This window comes from Phocoena sinus, chromosome 11 (genome assembly GCF_008692025.1).
Source record: "Phocoena sinus isolate mPhoSin1 chromosome 11, mPhoSin1.pri, whole genome shotgun sequence".
NCBI lineage: Eukaryota > Metazoa > Chordata > Mammalia > Artiodactyla > Phocoenidae > Phocoena > Phocoena sinus.
In genome coordinates this window covers 80,745,143-80,761,616 of record NC_045773.1, presented here as the reverse complement: position 1 = coordinate 80,761,616, position 16,474 = coordinate 80,745,143, and the positions used below count along the sequence as shown (strand labels likewise).

The 16,474-nt window shown below is 48.5% G+C and overlaps 2 protein-coding genes across 6 annotated transcripts; one reads left to right on the top strand and one right to left on the bottom strand.

Annotated features, from left to right (window-relative positions):
- The first annotated feature begins 992 nt into the window (after positions 1-992).
- On the top strand, positions 993-12,865 carry NFKBIL1 (NFKB inhibitor like 1). Of its 4 annotated transcripts, XM_032648108.1 has the most exons (5): positions 993-1,114; positions 3,411-3,483; positions 5,213-5,489; positions 11,686-11,907; positions 12,088-12,865. In XM_032648108.1, exons 3-5 carry the CDS (start codon positions 5,225-5,227, stop codon positions 12,672-12,674), a joined length of 1,074 nt encoding a protein of 357 aa, XP_032503999.1. In that variant the 5' UTR covers positions 993-1,114; positions 3,411-3,483; positions 5,213-5,224; the 3' UTR covers positions 12,675-12,865. The 4 variants fall into 4 exon arrangements, with proteins under 4 accessions (XP_032503999.1, XP_032503997.1, XP_032503996.1 ...); XM_032648106.1 differs by lacking the exons at positions 993-1,114; positions 3,411-3,483 and adding an exon at positions 3,748-3,840; XM_032648105.1 differs by lacking the exons at positions 993-1,114; positions 3,411-3,483 and adding an exon at positions 4,605-4,811.
- Positions 1,206-3,674, bottom strand: ATP6V1G2 (ATPase H+ transporting V1 subunit G2). Of its 2 annotated transcripts, none has more exons than XM_032648110.1 (3): positions 3,362-3,674; positions 2,987-3,087; positions 1,206-2,473 (listed from the first exon to the last, which is right to left on the bottom strand). In XM_032648110.1, the coding sequence occupies exons 1-3, from the start codon at positions 3,441-3,443 to the stop codon at positions 2,300-2,302; spliced, it is 357 nt and encodes a 118-aa protein (XP_032504001.1). In that variant the 5' UTR covers positions 3,444-3,674; the 3' UTR covers positions 1,206-2,299. The 2 variants fall into 2 exon arrangements, with proteins under 2 accessions (XP_032504001.1, XP_032504002.1); XM_032648111.1 differs by having other exon boundaries at positions 2,987-3,106; positions 3,362-3,452.
- Positions 12,866-16,474: the final 3,609 nt, after the last annotated feature.

Below are 16,474 nucleotides of genomic sequence, written 5' to 3'. Positions count from 1 at the left end.
CTAGCATCCTCCCCATTGTTATCTTTTTTCTCTTGTTCTGCTCTTTTCCACGCCTCTCTCTTCATTTACGTTCTTGCCGCACAGGCCTTCTCTCTGGGCACCCCTCCGTGGGCGCAGGAGGACCCAAGGTGGCGGGATTTCGAGTTCCCACGGGGTCCTTGGTCCGGTAGTCAAGGTGACCTGGGGACGTTGGCGCTGGAGCTAGGGAACGATCGGCCCCAGGTGTGGGAAGTGAGTCGTGCTCACGAGTCCTAGCCCTACCCTTTCACAGCCCTGGAGCCGGTGGACGGCATTTGCCTAATGTTGGCCGAGGTAGCTGATGCCTTAAGAGCCCTGAGGTTCGTGGGCGTGGGCTGGAATCAGGAAGGGGTTCTGAATCCACTGAGTGGGGGACAGGGTCTAGATTCTGCCCCAAATGTTAATGATAAACGCTAGGGCTTGAGAGTTAAATAACTTTTTATAAGTGTTGTTAATTCTACCGGAATGTGCTTAGCCCTGCCCCCAATAGACCCTTGGTTCAGCCTGGATTTTTTTTCCTGAATGAAACATTTGATATATCTCGCCCCGCTTTTGTATGCTACAGAAGTCAGATGTGACTTAACAAAACTGACAACAGACGTTTGGCCCTTTACCTGTTATCACAACCATTTAACACCAAGGTGTACCATTATTCCCATGCTATATCAAGCAAACAGATTCAGAGAAATAAAGCAACATGTCCAAAGTAATACAGCTAGTAAGGTGACAGAGCCAGGATGTAAACACCTCTCTATTCTCTACTGTATCCTGACTCCCTGCTTAAAGAGTCTGGTTAATAAATACACACTACAGATTACCTCATTGGTTCAAGTGCTTGGTGAAGTAGGCTCGTTTTCTGTGGCCAAAAGAAATAACAGTGATCCAAGGATGATGTCACAGAAGCACAGTTTTTCAAACCCACAATATCAATCTTTTTCAACAGTATTTACCAACTGCCTGTCCTGTGCCAAATGCTATCCTGAGATCTGGGGACACAGCAGTGAACAGCCCTGTCCTCACAGAGTTCACATAACAGGGGAGACAACACATAAACATGTCAAGTATCAATAGGTGCTATGAAGGAAAATAAAGCAAGGTAAGGGGCAGCGTGCTTGTTCCTACACCCCAGCTGTTCTCTACAGTTACCATCTATAGTCCTCAGGTTCACAAAGGAGGAGCCACGTGTTTCTCACTTTAGAGAAAAAATAATGTACCATTTGCTTTTGTTTCTCAAAGCTCCAACACCTTTTGGGTGTTTGGGGAATACATAAACAAGGAACAAGAGTGACTGAAAATGAGAAATGATGAAGCAAAAGGAGGCTGATTCCACCCAGCAATTGATTTGCCCATAATTATTTTATTGACACTTTTTTATTGTTACAAAGGGAAAGTAAGGTGTTGAGGATGTAGAAAGGAAGGCCATGCATCACTTTAGATCTCAGGAAGCAGTAATAAGCATCTGATGGGTCTTTGGGGAAACAGGAAAAGGGGGAAATCCAATAAAGAGAAAGACCAACTTAAGAGAGACAAAAAGAGAGGCTAAGAAATGCAAACATCTTCCTGGAACCACAGAAGAGAGGCTAAATGAGGCCATGATTTAATCTATCTTTTCAGGGATAATAAGGTCTCTGGGGAAAGAGAGGTGGGAAGAACCAATTTTTTAGAGAATTTCTAGGGTCACAGAATGAATGAGTAGAATTACAAAGCCACAGACAGAAGTGAGAAAACAGCTATGTTTAAGTTTTGGTAGGTGGGCAGAGAGTAGTAATAATATCACAGGTTTGCCATTTATTGAATCACAGCTACTACATGCTGGAAACCATGCTAAGCTCTTTATAGAATGATTCCTAACCAATGCAACACCCCTGCAAGGTAGGCATTATTATTATTACTCCAACCTTGCAAAGGACACTGGGGTTACAGTTTAAGTAGCTTGTTCTTGTTGCCCAGCCAGCAAGTGGCAGGGTCAGAAGAGGGACCCGAGCCTGCCAGGCTCTGAAGTCAGAGTGTTTTCACATCCCTACTTCTCCATGCTACAAATTTCACAGAGGGGCTGGGTGAGGGTGACTTGGCAGTTTCCAAGTTCCCAGTGAAAGAACAATAAGGAGATTCAGGTCTGAGCAGGATATTTATAAATTTCACAGGAGAATTATTGGATCCTGCTTTCTAGAATTTCTAGGGAATGCAAAGGAGAGAAAGGATTATGGTGGGAGTTGATTTTGACTTGGGGATTTCTTTGCAGGAAGGAACTGGCAGGAGGAGTCAGGCCCTAGGGTGGGTCCTAGGCAGCAATCCGGTAGTTGGGGTGGACCTGGGGCCTGACGTCACAGACCATGCCAAGAAGCTGGGCCAGGACACGTTCGCGGCTTCTCTGCTGGGAGCTCTGCATGCCCTGCACCTGGCGCCTTGTAGCCTGCTCCACCTCAGCTGACAGATTCCCTTGGGAGCCCATGGCCTGGGGGGTGGGAGAAAGGGTGGAAAAGAGAAAGGAGAAAGCAGAAACAGAGAAAGAAGCATCCACGCATGTGGAGGGAAGGGTCCTGGAGCAAGACCAGGAAGAAAGGCCCTCTCCAAAACCACTCCCATCCGTGGAAATATCTAGACACTGAAGAGACCAACATAATGCCCTCTCCCCTAAGACCTGACATGCAGCATCACCCTACAACAGACCGTACCATCCCCACCACCTCACCACCCATGCCCATAAAACTCGGCCCTCCACCCCAAATATCATCATACTCTACAGAGACTGTGGCAATCCCCCCCACTTCCACAAGCCGTACAAGTCCTTCCAAACTCCTAGACGCTCTTACATATCACAAAGCTTGACCAATATCATGGTCTTCATCAGGTTCCCTTCAGCCCTTTACTACCTTATTTTCTTGTGGAATCACCCTGTACACACCTCACCAGATATACCCACCAACTTGCACCCTGGGGTCCCATCCCAGCCTCCCCCACGACTCACTGCCTGCTGCTTGCTCTGGAATTCCTGCTCTCTCTCTCTGCGGTATTGCTCCACTTCCATCTGTGCCTCCTCCTTTGCCTGCTTCAGACGCCGGGCTTTCCCTGGAGGCAGGAGAAAGGACTGAAAGTGGGGGTAGACCCCACACACACAAAACGTGAGAGCAGGGGTCAGTCCCTCCCAAAAAGTTAGTGCCTTCTCTCAGCCAGCCAAGAACTAGATTCTGACACCCACCCATTTCTTCCCTCCTAATAAGCGCCCCCAGCCTCCCTCCCCCCGCCCCACCAGCCTTGGGTTATCCTAAGGACTCAAATGTTTGCTGTCCTTCCACCCCCAATTTTCTCTCCAGATTCCTAAGGGAGAAATGAGGAGACTCACTCTTTCTGGCATCTGCCACCTTCTCAGCCGCCCGCTTCTCGGCTTGCAGGAGCTGCTGGATACCCTGGGACTGACTGGCCATTTCTGTCGTTACGACCGATGCCGTTTCGGAAGCTACCAAGGTACCAGATGGCTCCCCCTTTTCCCCTCCCCCCACACCGCCTCCTCCTCCAGCTGTTTGCTGCAGCCTTCCACTACCCCTGGGTCTTAGTGCTCCCCTTTTCAGCCTCCTGCACCGCGTGTCTCCCCCAAACTGATCCTCCCATTGATGGCTGGTCCTCCTCTCCCACCTCTCACTCTGGCAGTATCCAGAAGGACCGCCTGGGGGCAGCAAAGACCAGGTCCAAAGCTGCCTGCTAACTTCACAGCAGATGCAGGGCTTTCCCAGTCGGAAGGTCTAGGAATGGGGGCAGGAGCCGAGAAGAGAGGAGTATTTGAGAGAGAAGGAGGCATAGAGGGATTGAGAATGGGGTGAGGAGGTAAGGAAATTATCATGCGTGGTGTGTTGGGAATAGAGTGTGCTGGGCTTCTCTGAACTCTTCCAACTTCTTTTCCTTTTTCTCCCTCCCATTTCCATCTCCTTTTTCTACACCTTTCCCAATTCCAAATTTCTCCATTCACCTCACGTGCTTTGTCCTGCGGTTGTTTTCCTTGTCTTTTGCTTCCTGTGTTTTTCTCTTTTATGATCTGTCCCTTTCTTGGCCTCACTGTGGTTTTGATTTTTCATTTTCATTGTGATTTTTATCCTGTCTTTATCTCCCCTGTTTTCTCTCTCTTCTCATTTTTTCGCCTATCACTGAACCATCTCCTCTCTCCTCCCAGTAGGGGGAAGCAGGGTTAAACCTCCAAAGAGCCCTTGCTCTTCCTTTTCCTCGCCTGTCGTCCAGTCTTCCGGTTTCAGACGGACCCTTTATCTTTTTTTTTTTTTTTTTTTTTTTTTTTTTGCGGTACGCGGGCCTCTCACTGCTGCGGCCTCCCCCGTTGCGGAGCACAGGCTCCGGACGCGCAGGCTCAGCGGCCATGGCTCACCGGCCCAGCCGCTCCGCGGCATGCGGGATCCTCCCGGGCCGGGGCACGAACCCGCGTTCCCCGCATCGGCAGGCGGACTCTCAACCACTGCGCCACCAGGGAAGCCCCGGACCCTTTATCTTAAGTTCCCTAGTTTCCCCCCGGAGGCTAAGGCCAAGGAAACACCTCCCGCCCCCTCGGGGAGGAACGGCATCCGGTAACGCGCCTCCCAGTTCATTTCCGTCCTTTACCTGCGTCTCGGCTTGCGCCATTTCCGTCAGTCTAGAGTGTCTCCGCCCTTCCCGCCTCCCTTCCTCGGAGCGTCTTAAACACAGGCTTCGGGCCTACTGCTCCGGGGGTACTTAGGGGGCGGGGGGCAGGTCTGATGAGTAACCCCTCCCCCCAAGTCCCAGAGGGAGAAGCCTCTACATCTGTCTGCCGGGTACATTATATTCAATTTCTAGATCATTATTTGAAATTGTGACTTTTTAAAATTCAGGTTTCTATTGATAAAAATTTCCCTCATCAGTTTCTATTTGTCTTTATTATATAACAAAGTCCTTTATTAAAAATTTACCTGGACTAATGAGCCTCTAAGTAATCATTTATCCTTTTCTCAAATTTCACATTAAAAAAAAAATGTGACCCCAGCTCCCCTCAAAATTGTTTTCAAACCTATCACCTGGAAAAGGGATGAGGGTTAGGACTGGCCTCATCTCTTGCTGAAAATGTAAGAAGAAATGGGGAACCAAAGGGAGAAACAGAGGGAATATCAGAGATGGAGGGGGAGGGACCATCCGAGGCTGGGGTCCTGACTGCTGCCTGTTTATCCTTCTTCCTCAGCCCAAGAGTTCCATGGCCTCCACTTCCCGACGCCAACGCCGAGAGCGTCGCTTCCGTCGTTATTTGTCTGCAGGACGTCTGGTCCGGGCCCAAGCCCTCCTCCAGCGACACCCAGGCCTTGATGTAGATGCTGGGCAGCCTCCACCACTGCACCGGGCCTGCGCCCGCCACGATGCCCCTGCCCTGTGCCTGCTTCTTCGGCTTGGGGCTGACCCTGCCCACCAGGACCGCCACGGGGACACAGCGCTGCATGCTGCTGCCCGCCAGGGCCCTGATGGTGAGTCTGCTTCGTGGGGAACAAGGTCATGAGCAACTGGTGGGGTGTGAGATGAAGGCCAATGGTTGAAAAATAAGCTAGTTATTTGGTCATGGGACTTAGGGAAATAGTTGACCAAGTTGGCTTGTGGCTGTCATTTGTGCCTTTACATTACTGAGCTACCACTGTCTGAAGAGCCCAGCATTCCCCAAACAGCAACTAGTATTTAAATGACACATCTCTCTAGATTAGTAGCTACTTTGTCTCTTGACTGGTTGTTTGCATGTAGTGTGAAAAGCAGGATAGAGGGTACTCTGTGCAGTTACATTGCCTAGGTTCAAATCCCAGCTCCACACTTAATAGCTGTGTATTCTTGGCAAGTTTCTAAACTTGCCTGGTGCTTCATTTGCCCATCTGCAAAATTAAATAACAGCAACCATTGCTGTGTGCCAGACACTTCTCACAAAGCAACTCATTTAATCCTCACGACTACCCTATGAAGGTGTAAGTACTAACATCATCCCCCATTTCTCAGATGAGGAAACAGCACAGAGAAGTTTAAGTACTTTGCCAAAGTCACACAGCTATTAAGAGCAAGAGATGTATCCTAGGCAGCCTAACTAGACTGCCTATGCTCTAACCTGTGTGATATTTTATAGAATCATACAGTAATAATGCCTGTGTTCAAAGCACCCATGCTGTAACATATGTTTTGAGAATCAGCTGACACAGTACATAATTGGAGCACTTGGTACATGATAAACACTCTAGATACTGGCCATTGTTCCTGTGGTTATCAACAGACCCATACTCTTTCACCCACAGTTCTGAAACTCAGAAACACTCTGAGAACCAAACATTTTTCATCAGTCTGCCACCAAACTCATTTGGTAACAAAACCTAACATAAACTAAAGCTAGGCTATTTATGATGTTTTTATCCTACTGATGTCAGTATTCATATGTTTCACTGCAGAAACATTCACGTGTTTGGTTACTGGGGCTACCCAGTCTCTCCCGGGCTACATAATATACAGTGTACAGTTGTCCCTTGGTATCCGAGAGGGATTGGTTCAAGGATCCCCCTCCCAAGATACCAAAATCCACAGATGCTCAAGTCCCTTTTATAAGATGACGTGGTATTTGCGTATAGCCTACAAACCATCTTCCTGTATACTTTAAGTCGTCTCTAGATTACTTAAAATACCTAATACAATGTAAATGCTATGTAAATAGTTGCAGGCAAGCAGCAAATTTAAGTTTTGCTTTTTGGAACTTTCTGGAACTTTTTTTCCTGAATATTTTAGGTCTGTGGTTGGTTGATTCTGCGGATGAGGAACCTGAGGATATGGAGGGCCAACTATATGTATACTTTCAGATCAACTCTATCAAATCCCCAAAATATCTGCATTCTGGAAAGCCTTTGATATTGAGGGTTTCAGATGGGGACTTGTTGATACATTAGTGGCAGCAGAGGCAGCACTGCAGAGGTACAGCCCTCCTAGGAAACTAACAGGTGAAACCCCTTTCCCCTTTTAGAGATTTTCCTTCTATAGTAAGAACATTAGATGAAAACCTTTAGGTTGGGATGAACAACCTGAACTCAGTTTGATTGCTCTTATCATCCCCCAGCTCCCCACGAATATACAGGAACCTCACCCACATCCCCGAAACCTCCCCCATATAGTCAAAAATCCCCTTTTCTTTAATTCCCCTAACATAAGTGAGATAGGCTGCCCTGTTCAGATTTTTTTTTTTTTTAAACTGAGAACAAAGAGAGGAGGTTTACAAAGCGCAGGCACCTAACTCGACAGTGGACATTGTACATGGCAACAGAGCAGAGTGCCCTGAGGCCAACTTCAGACCCCATCCAAGCTCCAGCTCTGCCACTTACAGGCTGTGTGACAGGGACATGCAACTTAGCCTCTATGAACCTAATTTGTTTCTCTAAAATGGAGGTTGTGGCGAGGAAGTGAGGCAAGCATTTGGCAGTTTTGGTCCTCACTGGATGATAAGTATTGTTATTTTTATTCTTGTATTATTCAATTAAGGCTTTTTAAGTAACAGAAATGTCTCTTACAGTATGGTAGGTGCTTCCTTCATTGTACTGAATTCTAAGAAGCATGTGAGAATGACATTATGGTTCCATTTACAGATGAGGAAAGCACGGCCTAGAAGGTTCAGGACCTTGCTGAAATCTCACCTACACTCAGGTCACTCCCAAGCCCTCTCAGGCCTCCCTTCCTCCTGGTCCCCTGCCAGCCCTACCACCAGGTGGCCTTCTAACTCCTTGGTAGAAAGGCCTGTCTCTAGAGACCACTCTGCCTTAAAATGCAGGTATTTCCCTTGAACAGATGAAATGACCCAGAGTCTCCTGAGGGAGGGTAGGTTCCCTTCAGTTTCCATGTTCAAGGGATGTGCCAGTTCACGCTGAATTGGCTGGGCTGGGTTGTCACACCTAGTGAGATGCCAGTGAATGGCCACTACCTTTGAGGCTTTTGGTAACACCTCATGGGGAAGTGGTCTTAGCTGTCAGAGACCCCTGTATAAACACACCTTAGTCCAACAATAGCCATTCTCTACATACAGCAAGAATGAGTGAACATTGAGGAACGGGGTCGTTTTCTCACAGTCTTTGCAAAAAGAATAAGTCCAAAGCCAGCTTGTGTGTTTGTTTTCTTTTTTTTTTTAATGTAACATTCACTGCACCTGTGCCAGCACAGTATTAGACATTTCCCATCCTTTACCCACTTTGATCTGCTCAGTAGAAGTAGGCTGTGGCCCTGCTTTGCAGATGACTGAGCTGTCCGGTTTATGTTCTCTTTGCTTTCCAACCTTACGTCCCACGGCGAGCCCACAAACCCGAGACTCCTGCTTCGTGACTGTCTTCAGTGACCCCAAGCATGTTTTCAACAAACATGCTTGTTCTTTTATCTGCCTCTTGCCTGTCGCCTTCCTGTCCGCCCTACTAAGTTTTCCACCTTGCTAGATTATTCGCCCTTCACAGCCCAGTGTAAGTCCCCACCTCCTCCTGGAAGCCCTCTCCAACCACCCCGCCCACTGTTACCTTTTCTTCCTGTGTCTCAGTCGTCACTTAATATAAACTTCTGCTCTGGCATTTTTAAAAAGTGTTTTGTGCCAATTAGTATGAACATCTCATTAATGTAGAAATCATGTCTCATTATGGGGAGGACAGTGCTTCCATCACTAAGAAGTGCATTTTTACTCCACAAAGCTTTTTCTTCCACATTTACTTTTCCCAATATAAAAGTACAACATGTTAATTAAAGAACATAAGGGAAAAGTTGATCTATACTGCTAAATTGGTGGTAAACTTGGTGTTTCAAATCACTGGAGGGGGTGGTGGTGAACTATTTAATAAACAATACTGGACCATTTGTCTTCTCTGGAGAAAAATAGTCTTACCTTACACCTGACTTAAAAGTAAATTACAAAAAAAAAAAAAAAAGTAAATTACAGCAGATTAAACACCTATATGTGACAGGAAATGCATGGGAGGGTTTTCCCTGGGGGGAATAAAACTTGGAAAACAGTATCAAAGAAAACTTTAGCTTTATCTATGATTTTTTTTTTAAGGAGTTGTCAAATGAAAATATGTTAACATACCTTATGGTAGGAATAGGGTTACTTATCATACTATACTTTGTACTTTTTTCCTTTTTTTTATATTTCTAGAAATATAGTAGGAAAACACACAAGGGCATAATCTTGGAGTGGAGAAAAACCTTCCTAAGAATGAAATAAAGTCAGAAGCTGTAAAATGAAAATATTGATACAGATTTAACTACAGTACAATTTTGAAAAGACAGATGGGAGAAAATATCTACAATATATGTGACACAGACACAAAGGGTTGGTATCTATACTATATAAAGAGCTCTCATATCTACACATATAATTTCCAGGGTAAAGTAGACAAAGAATATGAATATGAAAATTTTCATTAATAAAGTCATTTTTTTAATCTATCAGATGGGCAAAATTTAAAGGGTTGGGGATATTCAGCTTTGGTAAAGGACAACACAGGCACTGATATATTCTTTTTTTTTTTAACTTTGATAATTACCTAGTTCATTTCAAGAGTAATTGAATAATATTCTTTATCGCATATAGAAAAAGATTCCTGAAAGTGATAAAGCTATAACCTCATCAGGCGCTCATATATTCTTGATGGCACAAACTTTTTGAAAGCAGTTTGGCAAAATTGCACATGTCGTTTGACTCAGAAATTCCAGTTCTGAGAATCTACCCCACAGAAGTACTGTAAGGAGTCCACAAAGACACATACATAAGACTGATCATTTTTGAAAACAAAGTCTTTCTGTTGGGGGTGTGAAGATTTGTTTCATGCACACAGTGGAACACTACACAGTCATAAAAAAGAATGAGGTAGACTGTGTATACTCCTGTGGAAAATATAAATGAGGTGTTAAAATGAAAAAAGCAAGTTGCCAAACAATATATAGTAGTATGGTCGCATAACTGAAAAGAAATTGTGCGTTATGTGTTTATATAAACCAAGAGAAGACTAGAAGGGACCACAGCAAACTGTTAACGGTGATTAACTTTATTCTTTAGTCTTTAAAAAGAAAAGAAAATTTCATATTAATTATGTCCCTTTCACATTAAAATATCAGCTAAGGTTGAAGGAAAGCCACCCGTAGTCTACCACCCAGAGACTAGAATGTTTACATATTTCCATCCAGTCTATCTTTTTCAAGCATGGGGTTTGGTCTCTTTTTCACAGAGCTGTGATTGGATCCTATGTACAGTTTTGCAGCCAGCTTTTTCCACACACAAACATAATTTTTAGTGGCTATTTAATATTCTGTACCAGGTTTTACTCATGATGTTTTATAGTTGGAGGCCTTACCCCTTAAAACCTGTGAATTTAAAAACCTTCCACCCACCCTCACACCTGCTGTGAGCCCTGGTGGGATATAAGCCGTTGAAAGACAAGACCAGGTACTTGCTGGGAGGGACAAGTTGGGAGGGCTTGTGACAGGTCACGTCAGTACTAAAGAGAAGCACCCCCACCCCTCCTTTTGATGTGGTTTGGGTTGGGTGACGCTCAGGTGTGCCAGAAGATGGGTGGGGGCAGTGGACCTTGGCCAGCCAAGTCTGGACCCTTCTATCTTCTGCTTTCCTGGCAGTGACAGGACAACCCTTCCTCTCACTCATCGTTTTGCCAGGTAGCCAGCATGTTCTAGCACCACTGAATAAAGATCTAAAGACTGCCGGCCCACTTCTTCCTGCCGTAGGGAGAGAAACTAGGTCCACAGGAAGGGAGGGTGCCTCACTCATCTTCCTCTGTCCTGAGAGTGCAGAGGTGGTTGGCGACCATGGCAGGTGGCAGGCTGGCCAGGCGTAGGGTGCTGGGTGGGCAGTGAGGAGAGCAGCATGGCACTCAGCTGATGCGTTGAGGTCAGGGCTCAGGAAGAGGGGGGGAGCTCAGGAATGTCAGTCCCTCTCCTATTTCCCCCCAGCCTCCTGTCAGCCAGGCCCTGAGTGGAACCCTCTATCTCAGCCCCATTCCCCTGCCCTAGGTCAGCAGTCATTTGGAAAGAGTTTGCTCTGCTGCTGGGAACATTTCTATGGCTCAAATTCATTACTGGGCTGGACCCTCTACCTCTCCGTCCCCCTCCCAGCATCCCCTGGCTAAGGCTGGCTGAGAGAAATGCCCCTGAAAATATTTATCTTATGCAGCTTATTGAAAAGTGATATAAAGAAAAGTATTAAGTATTTGTATATTTAGAATGGTACAGATCAGGGTGTTCAGGTATTTTCCCAGTCTGGAGAACATAGTTTTGGGTGAGAAACACAATGAGAGGCATAAAGTGACAATATTTTCAAGCCAAAAATGGAATATATAGTCAAAGGGTTTTGACATCACCCTAGGTGGCTGGAGGCAGACCAGAAAATGTCATTGACATAGTAGAGCTCCCAGGACACTAAATTAGTTTGTGAAGACGCAGGTCGGTATATTTTAAACTACCACACTTATCACGCATGTGGTTAAGTATCAGTAAATATTTGTCAGTGATGGTGATTTCCTAGCACCCAGGAGGCATCCATGTGGGCAACCCTTCCATTGCTCTAAGACCAAGAGAGTAAGTAACCTGTAGGATTCAAGATGGCGGCCCTACCAAGGAGTGAGAGTTCCAGCTAACTTTTGCTCACTGCTCTCCCACAAACAGCCTACACGGATTTCTTCCTGCCACTGCTGAGTCGCTGCCCCTCTGCCATGGGAATAAAGAATAAGGATGGGGAGACCCCAGGGCAAATTCTGGGCTGGGGACCCCCCTGGGATTCTGCCGAAGAGGAGGAAGAAGATGAGGCCTCTAAGGAACGGGAATGGAGACAGAAGCTGCAGGGAGAGCTGGAGGACGAGTGGCAGGAGGTCATTGGGAGGTTTGAAGGTAAGGAATCCATTTCCGTCCACAGCCGCCCTTCTTCCTCACTGGCTGCTTTTCCTACACCCACTCCACGAATGCTCCCACTGGCTTCCTATGGTCCCTTCTTCTGTGCTGCCCCACCTCTCTTGCCTGTCACCTTCTCATGGCCTCCCTGCGACCACCACCTCCCACCCTCCCAAACAGATGATGCTTCCCATGAGATCCAGGAACCCGAGTCCTTCTCAGCCTGGTCAGATCGCATGGCCCGGGAACATGCCCAGAAGCGCCAGCAGCAGCGCGAGGCAGAGGGAGCCTGCCGACCCCCACGGGCTGAGGGCTCGGGTCAGAGCTGGCGGCAGCAGCAGGAGGAGCAGCGGCTCTTCCAAGAGCGAGCCCGGGCCAAGGAGGAAGAACTGCGTGAGAGCCGAGCCAGGAGGGCACCGGAGGCTCCCGGGGATCGAGTGCTGGAGCCAGCCAGGGCTGGGCCCAGGGCAGAGCACCCCAGAGGAGCGGGGAGGGGCAGACTCTGGCGCTTCGGTGATGTGCCCTGGCCCTGCCCTGGCGGAGGAGACCCAGAAGCCATGGCTGCAGCCCTGGTGGCCAGGGGCCCTCCCTTGGAGGAGCAGGGGGCCCTGAGGAGGTACTTGAGGGTCCAGCAGGTCCGCTGGCACCCCGACCGCTTCCTGCAACGATTCCGAAGCCAGATTGAGACCTGGGAGCTGGGCCGAGTGATGGGAGCTGTGACAGCCCTTTCTCAGGCCCTGAATCGCCATGCGGAGGCCCTCAAGTGACCCTAGGGAAAAAGCAAGAAACTGCAGGAAGTGCAGGGAAGTAAGAAGGGTAAGGTCAGGAGACCGGTGCTGAATGGCAGAGGATGTGGGGCGGGAGCAGAACTTGTAATGAGCAGGGGTGGGAGGATGCGGGCCACCACCACTGCTCCTTGACTCTGCCATTTCCTAATAAGACCTGGTTCCACATCTCACTCCCGGTGTCTCCTCTGCCTTTGTCCATCACTGTGGTTTTCATCACCCATGACATCTCCTTTCCCACTCCACCTGCCCAAACCCACAGCTCCTGCACACCCGCACCACGCACGCACACCCTAACTCGTGCCCTCAGCTGGAGACTAGGAGCCCCCTGCTTGCCTGCCCACCCGCCCACTAGGGCGGCCCTAAGAAGGCCCAGCTTGCCCTCCAGTCTCTCCACTCCCTACACTGGGCTCCTCTCCACTCTTCAGTCAGCAGTTGGAGAAATAGATGTGAACAGAGGCGAAAAGGGGAACAAAACCAGTTTCCCTCCCCTCCCCAGCCAGAACCACATCCTCCTCCCCACTTAACACCCCCTTCCCCCAACACAGGGCTTTCCCTCTGCTGAGTCACTGAATGATGTGAATTGGGGGCAGCTGGAGCTGGGGGACCATGAGGAGGCTGTGGGAGGATGGGGGATAGAAGCAGAAAGGATGGAGGAAGAGCCCTGTGGGGCAGTGGAATTTCGGTTGCTAAAATTAGGAGCAGGGGAAGGAGGCGGAAAGGGCCAAATTATGTAACCTGGGTTGTCTGTTCTTGGGCAACCAGGGATCCACACCCGAGGCCATCCCTCGCCTCTAGCTTCTCAGTCCCGTCTCTCGTCCTCTAGGGCCCCGATTCTCGGCTCCCTCCATCGAGCTTCTGCCCCCATCCCAAACCTGGGCTTCATCTCTGGGCAGCCCAGTCTTGGCCTTCCAGATAAACATCCCCTTTTCCTGAGGTTGAGGAAAGGGCCTGGAGGGTAGAGGGAGAGGGTCCAGGATTCCCAGGGCGTGGGGTGGGGGAGGGCACCCTCCCTTCCACTGTTCATACTCAGTCCCCACTTCAGCTCCCGGGAACTGGGGTAGGGAGTTTGCAGACAGCACCAGACCCCACCGTCACCAGCAGGACACAGCAGGAACTCAGCAAAGAGAAAGGGCAGGACTAAGGAGAGTCCAGGCATGCGCTGGCACGTGCACAGTCTGCATGTTGTCTGCATCAGAGAATCATGAAGCAGAACTTATTTTTCAGGTTTGGAATGGAATGCCGGTCTACACAGGAGAATCCCAGGAGTGGAAGTGGAGGGCAAGAGGTGACAGGGAGGGGAAGCTTCTGGAAGCATGGAAACATGGGGCGGGTGTGAGACCCTTGAAGAAGACAGAGAGCCAAGAGGCCCCAGGTCTCCGAGGGACCAGGCGGATGTTCAGGGGGCAGGAGGAGGAAGGGCTGGTGAGAAAGATCCTGTGAGAGGAAGCTGCTGTGATTCAGAGAAGAGACTGCGAGCTGTGAGCAACCCAGGCGTCCGGTTCCTCTCACAGGCCAGAGATTTCGGAAGTGGCATGCAAAGAGCTCAGGTTGGGAGTGGAGGCGGGGTTGGGGTTAGGACCCCTAAGCTGGGGGTTGAGAGGTAAGCAACAGAAAACTTTGGTGTCCAAATTTGTTCCTTCATCCAGCAGACTTTTGTCTGGTTTTTGAGCACATCATTTGCCCTTCTGCAAGAGTCACATAAAACTAAAGCAAAACAAGCCCTGATACCTGGCCCCCCAGACCTCCCTATTCTCAACGTCTCTCCCTGGTGTCTGGCCCCCAGCCCTGTTGGGGGTTCCCCTGAGATGAGGGCTGTTCACTTTCTCTGACCACACGGTTTCCGCTTCTGTGTCTCTAATTTCCTAGGCTGATAAAAATACTGAACCCTAGAGGCCCTGGCTTCCTCTGACCCCCTGGGGCCAGGCGGCAGGCATCCTGTCCTCCATGGTGGGGGTGGGGAGGAGGAACCAGGGATCCCCAAGGGGTGACTCAGTGCCTACCGTGAAACACTGGGGAGGTAGGAGTGTGCATATCTCGCTCTCTAGACCTGGAAAGAGGAATCACTTCTCAGAGGAGGATGCGTTGGGGTTCAGTTAGAGAAATGGGATTGGGAATGAGACTGAAGAGGGTCAGTTGGGGGATCGGGTTGGGGCAGGTTTGGATTAAGTTAGGAGAAGGGTCTGGGAGGGACTCTATTCAGTGCAGTTCAGCTGAGCATCAAATAGCCCAAAGATAAATGCAAACTCTGTTTCAAGTTTGCCATCCGATAGGGGAGGCAGGCCCATACCTAATCAACTGATTCAAGGCATGCTGAGTAAAAACGAGTAAGGTACAGTGGATGTGCAAAAAGGGGAAGGGGAGGTGGATTCCAGCTGAAAGCACCTGGGGGTCTCTGAGGGAGGAGAAGGCATTTGATGAATGGGTAGGATTTCTGTGGGAGGGGGAGTGGAAGGGCCCCAGAGAGGAGTGAAACAGCTTGAGCAGAGGCCAGGAGTCAGAAAACAGGAAAGACAAGTGTCCTGAGGTAGATGAAGCACAGGTGTGAGGGAGCATGTGCTGAAGAAAGGACACAGAATGTCCAGGTAAGGGATTTGGACCTTATCTGTGGGCAGTGGCACTGTGACAGCTGTGAAGAAGAGGGAGTACAGGGGAGTGCTGCAGGTGTATAGACAAGGAATAAAACTAACTGCCATTTGAGGGGCTGCATACTATGTGTTAACCATGTCAAGCCCTTTTCCTAATGTCAGAATCCTGCCAGCAACGGTCCAAAGGGGAGGTGGTGGATCTCCATTATACAGATGAGGAAACTGAGGCTCACAAGTGTACCATAGCTTGCTTAAGGTCACACAGCTCAAAAGTAGTGGAATTAGCATCAAGCGCATTTTACTCCAAAACTTGTGTACTTTCTACTTAGGTCCCAATAACTCCAAGTGGCGTTAAAGGAAGGAACAGATTTTATAAACTGACAGGGATAAGTCGTTAGGTCATGCCAACTGATTGGATGGTGGGAGTGAGGGAAGAGGAGTCTTAGATGACTCCCAGTTTTGAGCCAAGGGCATAGGAAAGACGATGATACCTTAAACCAAGGAGGTGTGTGGCTAAGGGGAAAATGAGTTAATTTCAGACATACAATCAAATTTTTATTAAGCACCTGAAAGAAGCAGGGTGCTCTGCTAGGCAATGGATATAAATGATATAAAGTCACTGCCCTCATCGGGCTTGCAGTCTAACGAAACAACATACAGACAAGGACCAACTACACGTGATGACAGGAGGTGCACCTGCTTAGAGTAATAAAGTACTCAAGAAAGTCCTGCGGAGTTTGAGGTGTTAGCATGACACTCAGGTGGAGATTTCCAGTGAGCAGGTCTGGAGCCCGACAGAAAAGTTGGGGCTGCTGGAGGCATAGGTTTGGGCATCATTCCTTTTCCAGTAGAGGTGGAGCCTCTGAGTGGACAGGATCCCCAAAAGAGGGTGACCAGAAGAGGCTTGAGGATGATCAAAGGAAGAGGAACCAATAAAGGAGACAGGTTGGGGGAGCAGTCAGAGAAGTAGGGCAAGGGAGAGGTATGCCAAGCAGAGACTGGGCGGCCACATCTGATGCTTCAAAGAAGTCTAGTAGGTGAGAGTTCAAAAGATCCTTTGGGTTCAGGAGCTAGATGATTACAGATTTTGAGAAAACAGTTTCCACTTACCAGAGGCACAGAAATCGCTTTACGTAGGTTAAGGAATGAGTGGGAGGTGAGGAAAAGGAGGTGGTGAGTACAAAGGCATAGAAT

What these genes read in the sequence shown, in the direction of transcription:
- ATP6V1G2 (XM_032648110.1), bottom strand. Translation starts at nt 3,443, where the DNA reads ATGGCCAGTCAGTCCCAGGGTATCCAGCAGCTCCTGCAAGCCGAGAAG. An exon ending in GGTGGCAGATGCCAGAAAGA is followed by an intron (nt 3,088 to 3,361) that starts GTGAGTCTCCTC and finishes TCCTGCCTCCAG; the next exon opens with GGAAAGCCCGGCGTCTGAAG. An exon ending in TCCAGAGCAAGCAGCAGGCA is followed by an intron (nt 2,474 to 2,986) that starts GTGAGTCGTGGG and finishes CCCACCCCCCAG; the next exon opens with GCCATGGGCTCCCAAGGGAA.
- NFKBIL1 (XM_032648105.1), top strand. Translation starts at nt 4,755, where the DNA reads ATGAGTAACCCCTCCCCCCAAGTCCCAGAGGGAGAAGCCTCTACATCT. An exon ending in CCTCTACATCTGTCTGCCGG is followed by an intron (nt 4,812 to 5,212) that starts GTACATTATATT and finishes CTTCTTCCTCAG; the next exon opens with CCCAAGAGTTCCATGGCCTC. An exon ending in GGTCATTGGGAGGTTTGAAG is followed by an intron (nt 11,908 to 12,087) that starts GTAAGGAATCCA and finishes CCTCCCAAACAG; the next exon opens with ATGATGCTTCCCATGAGATC.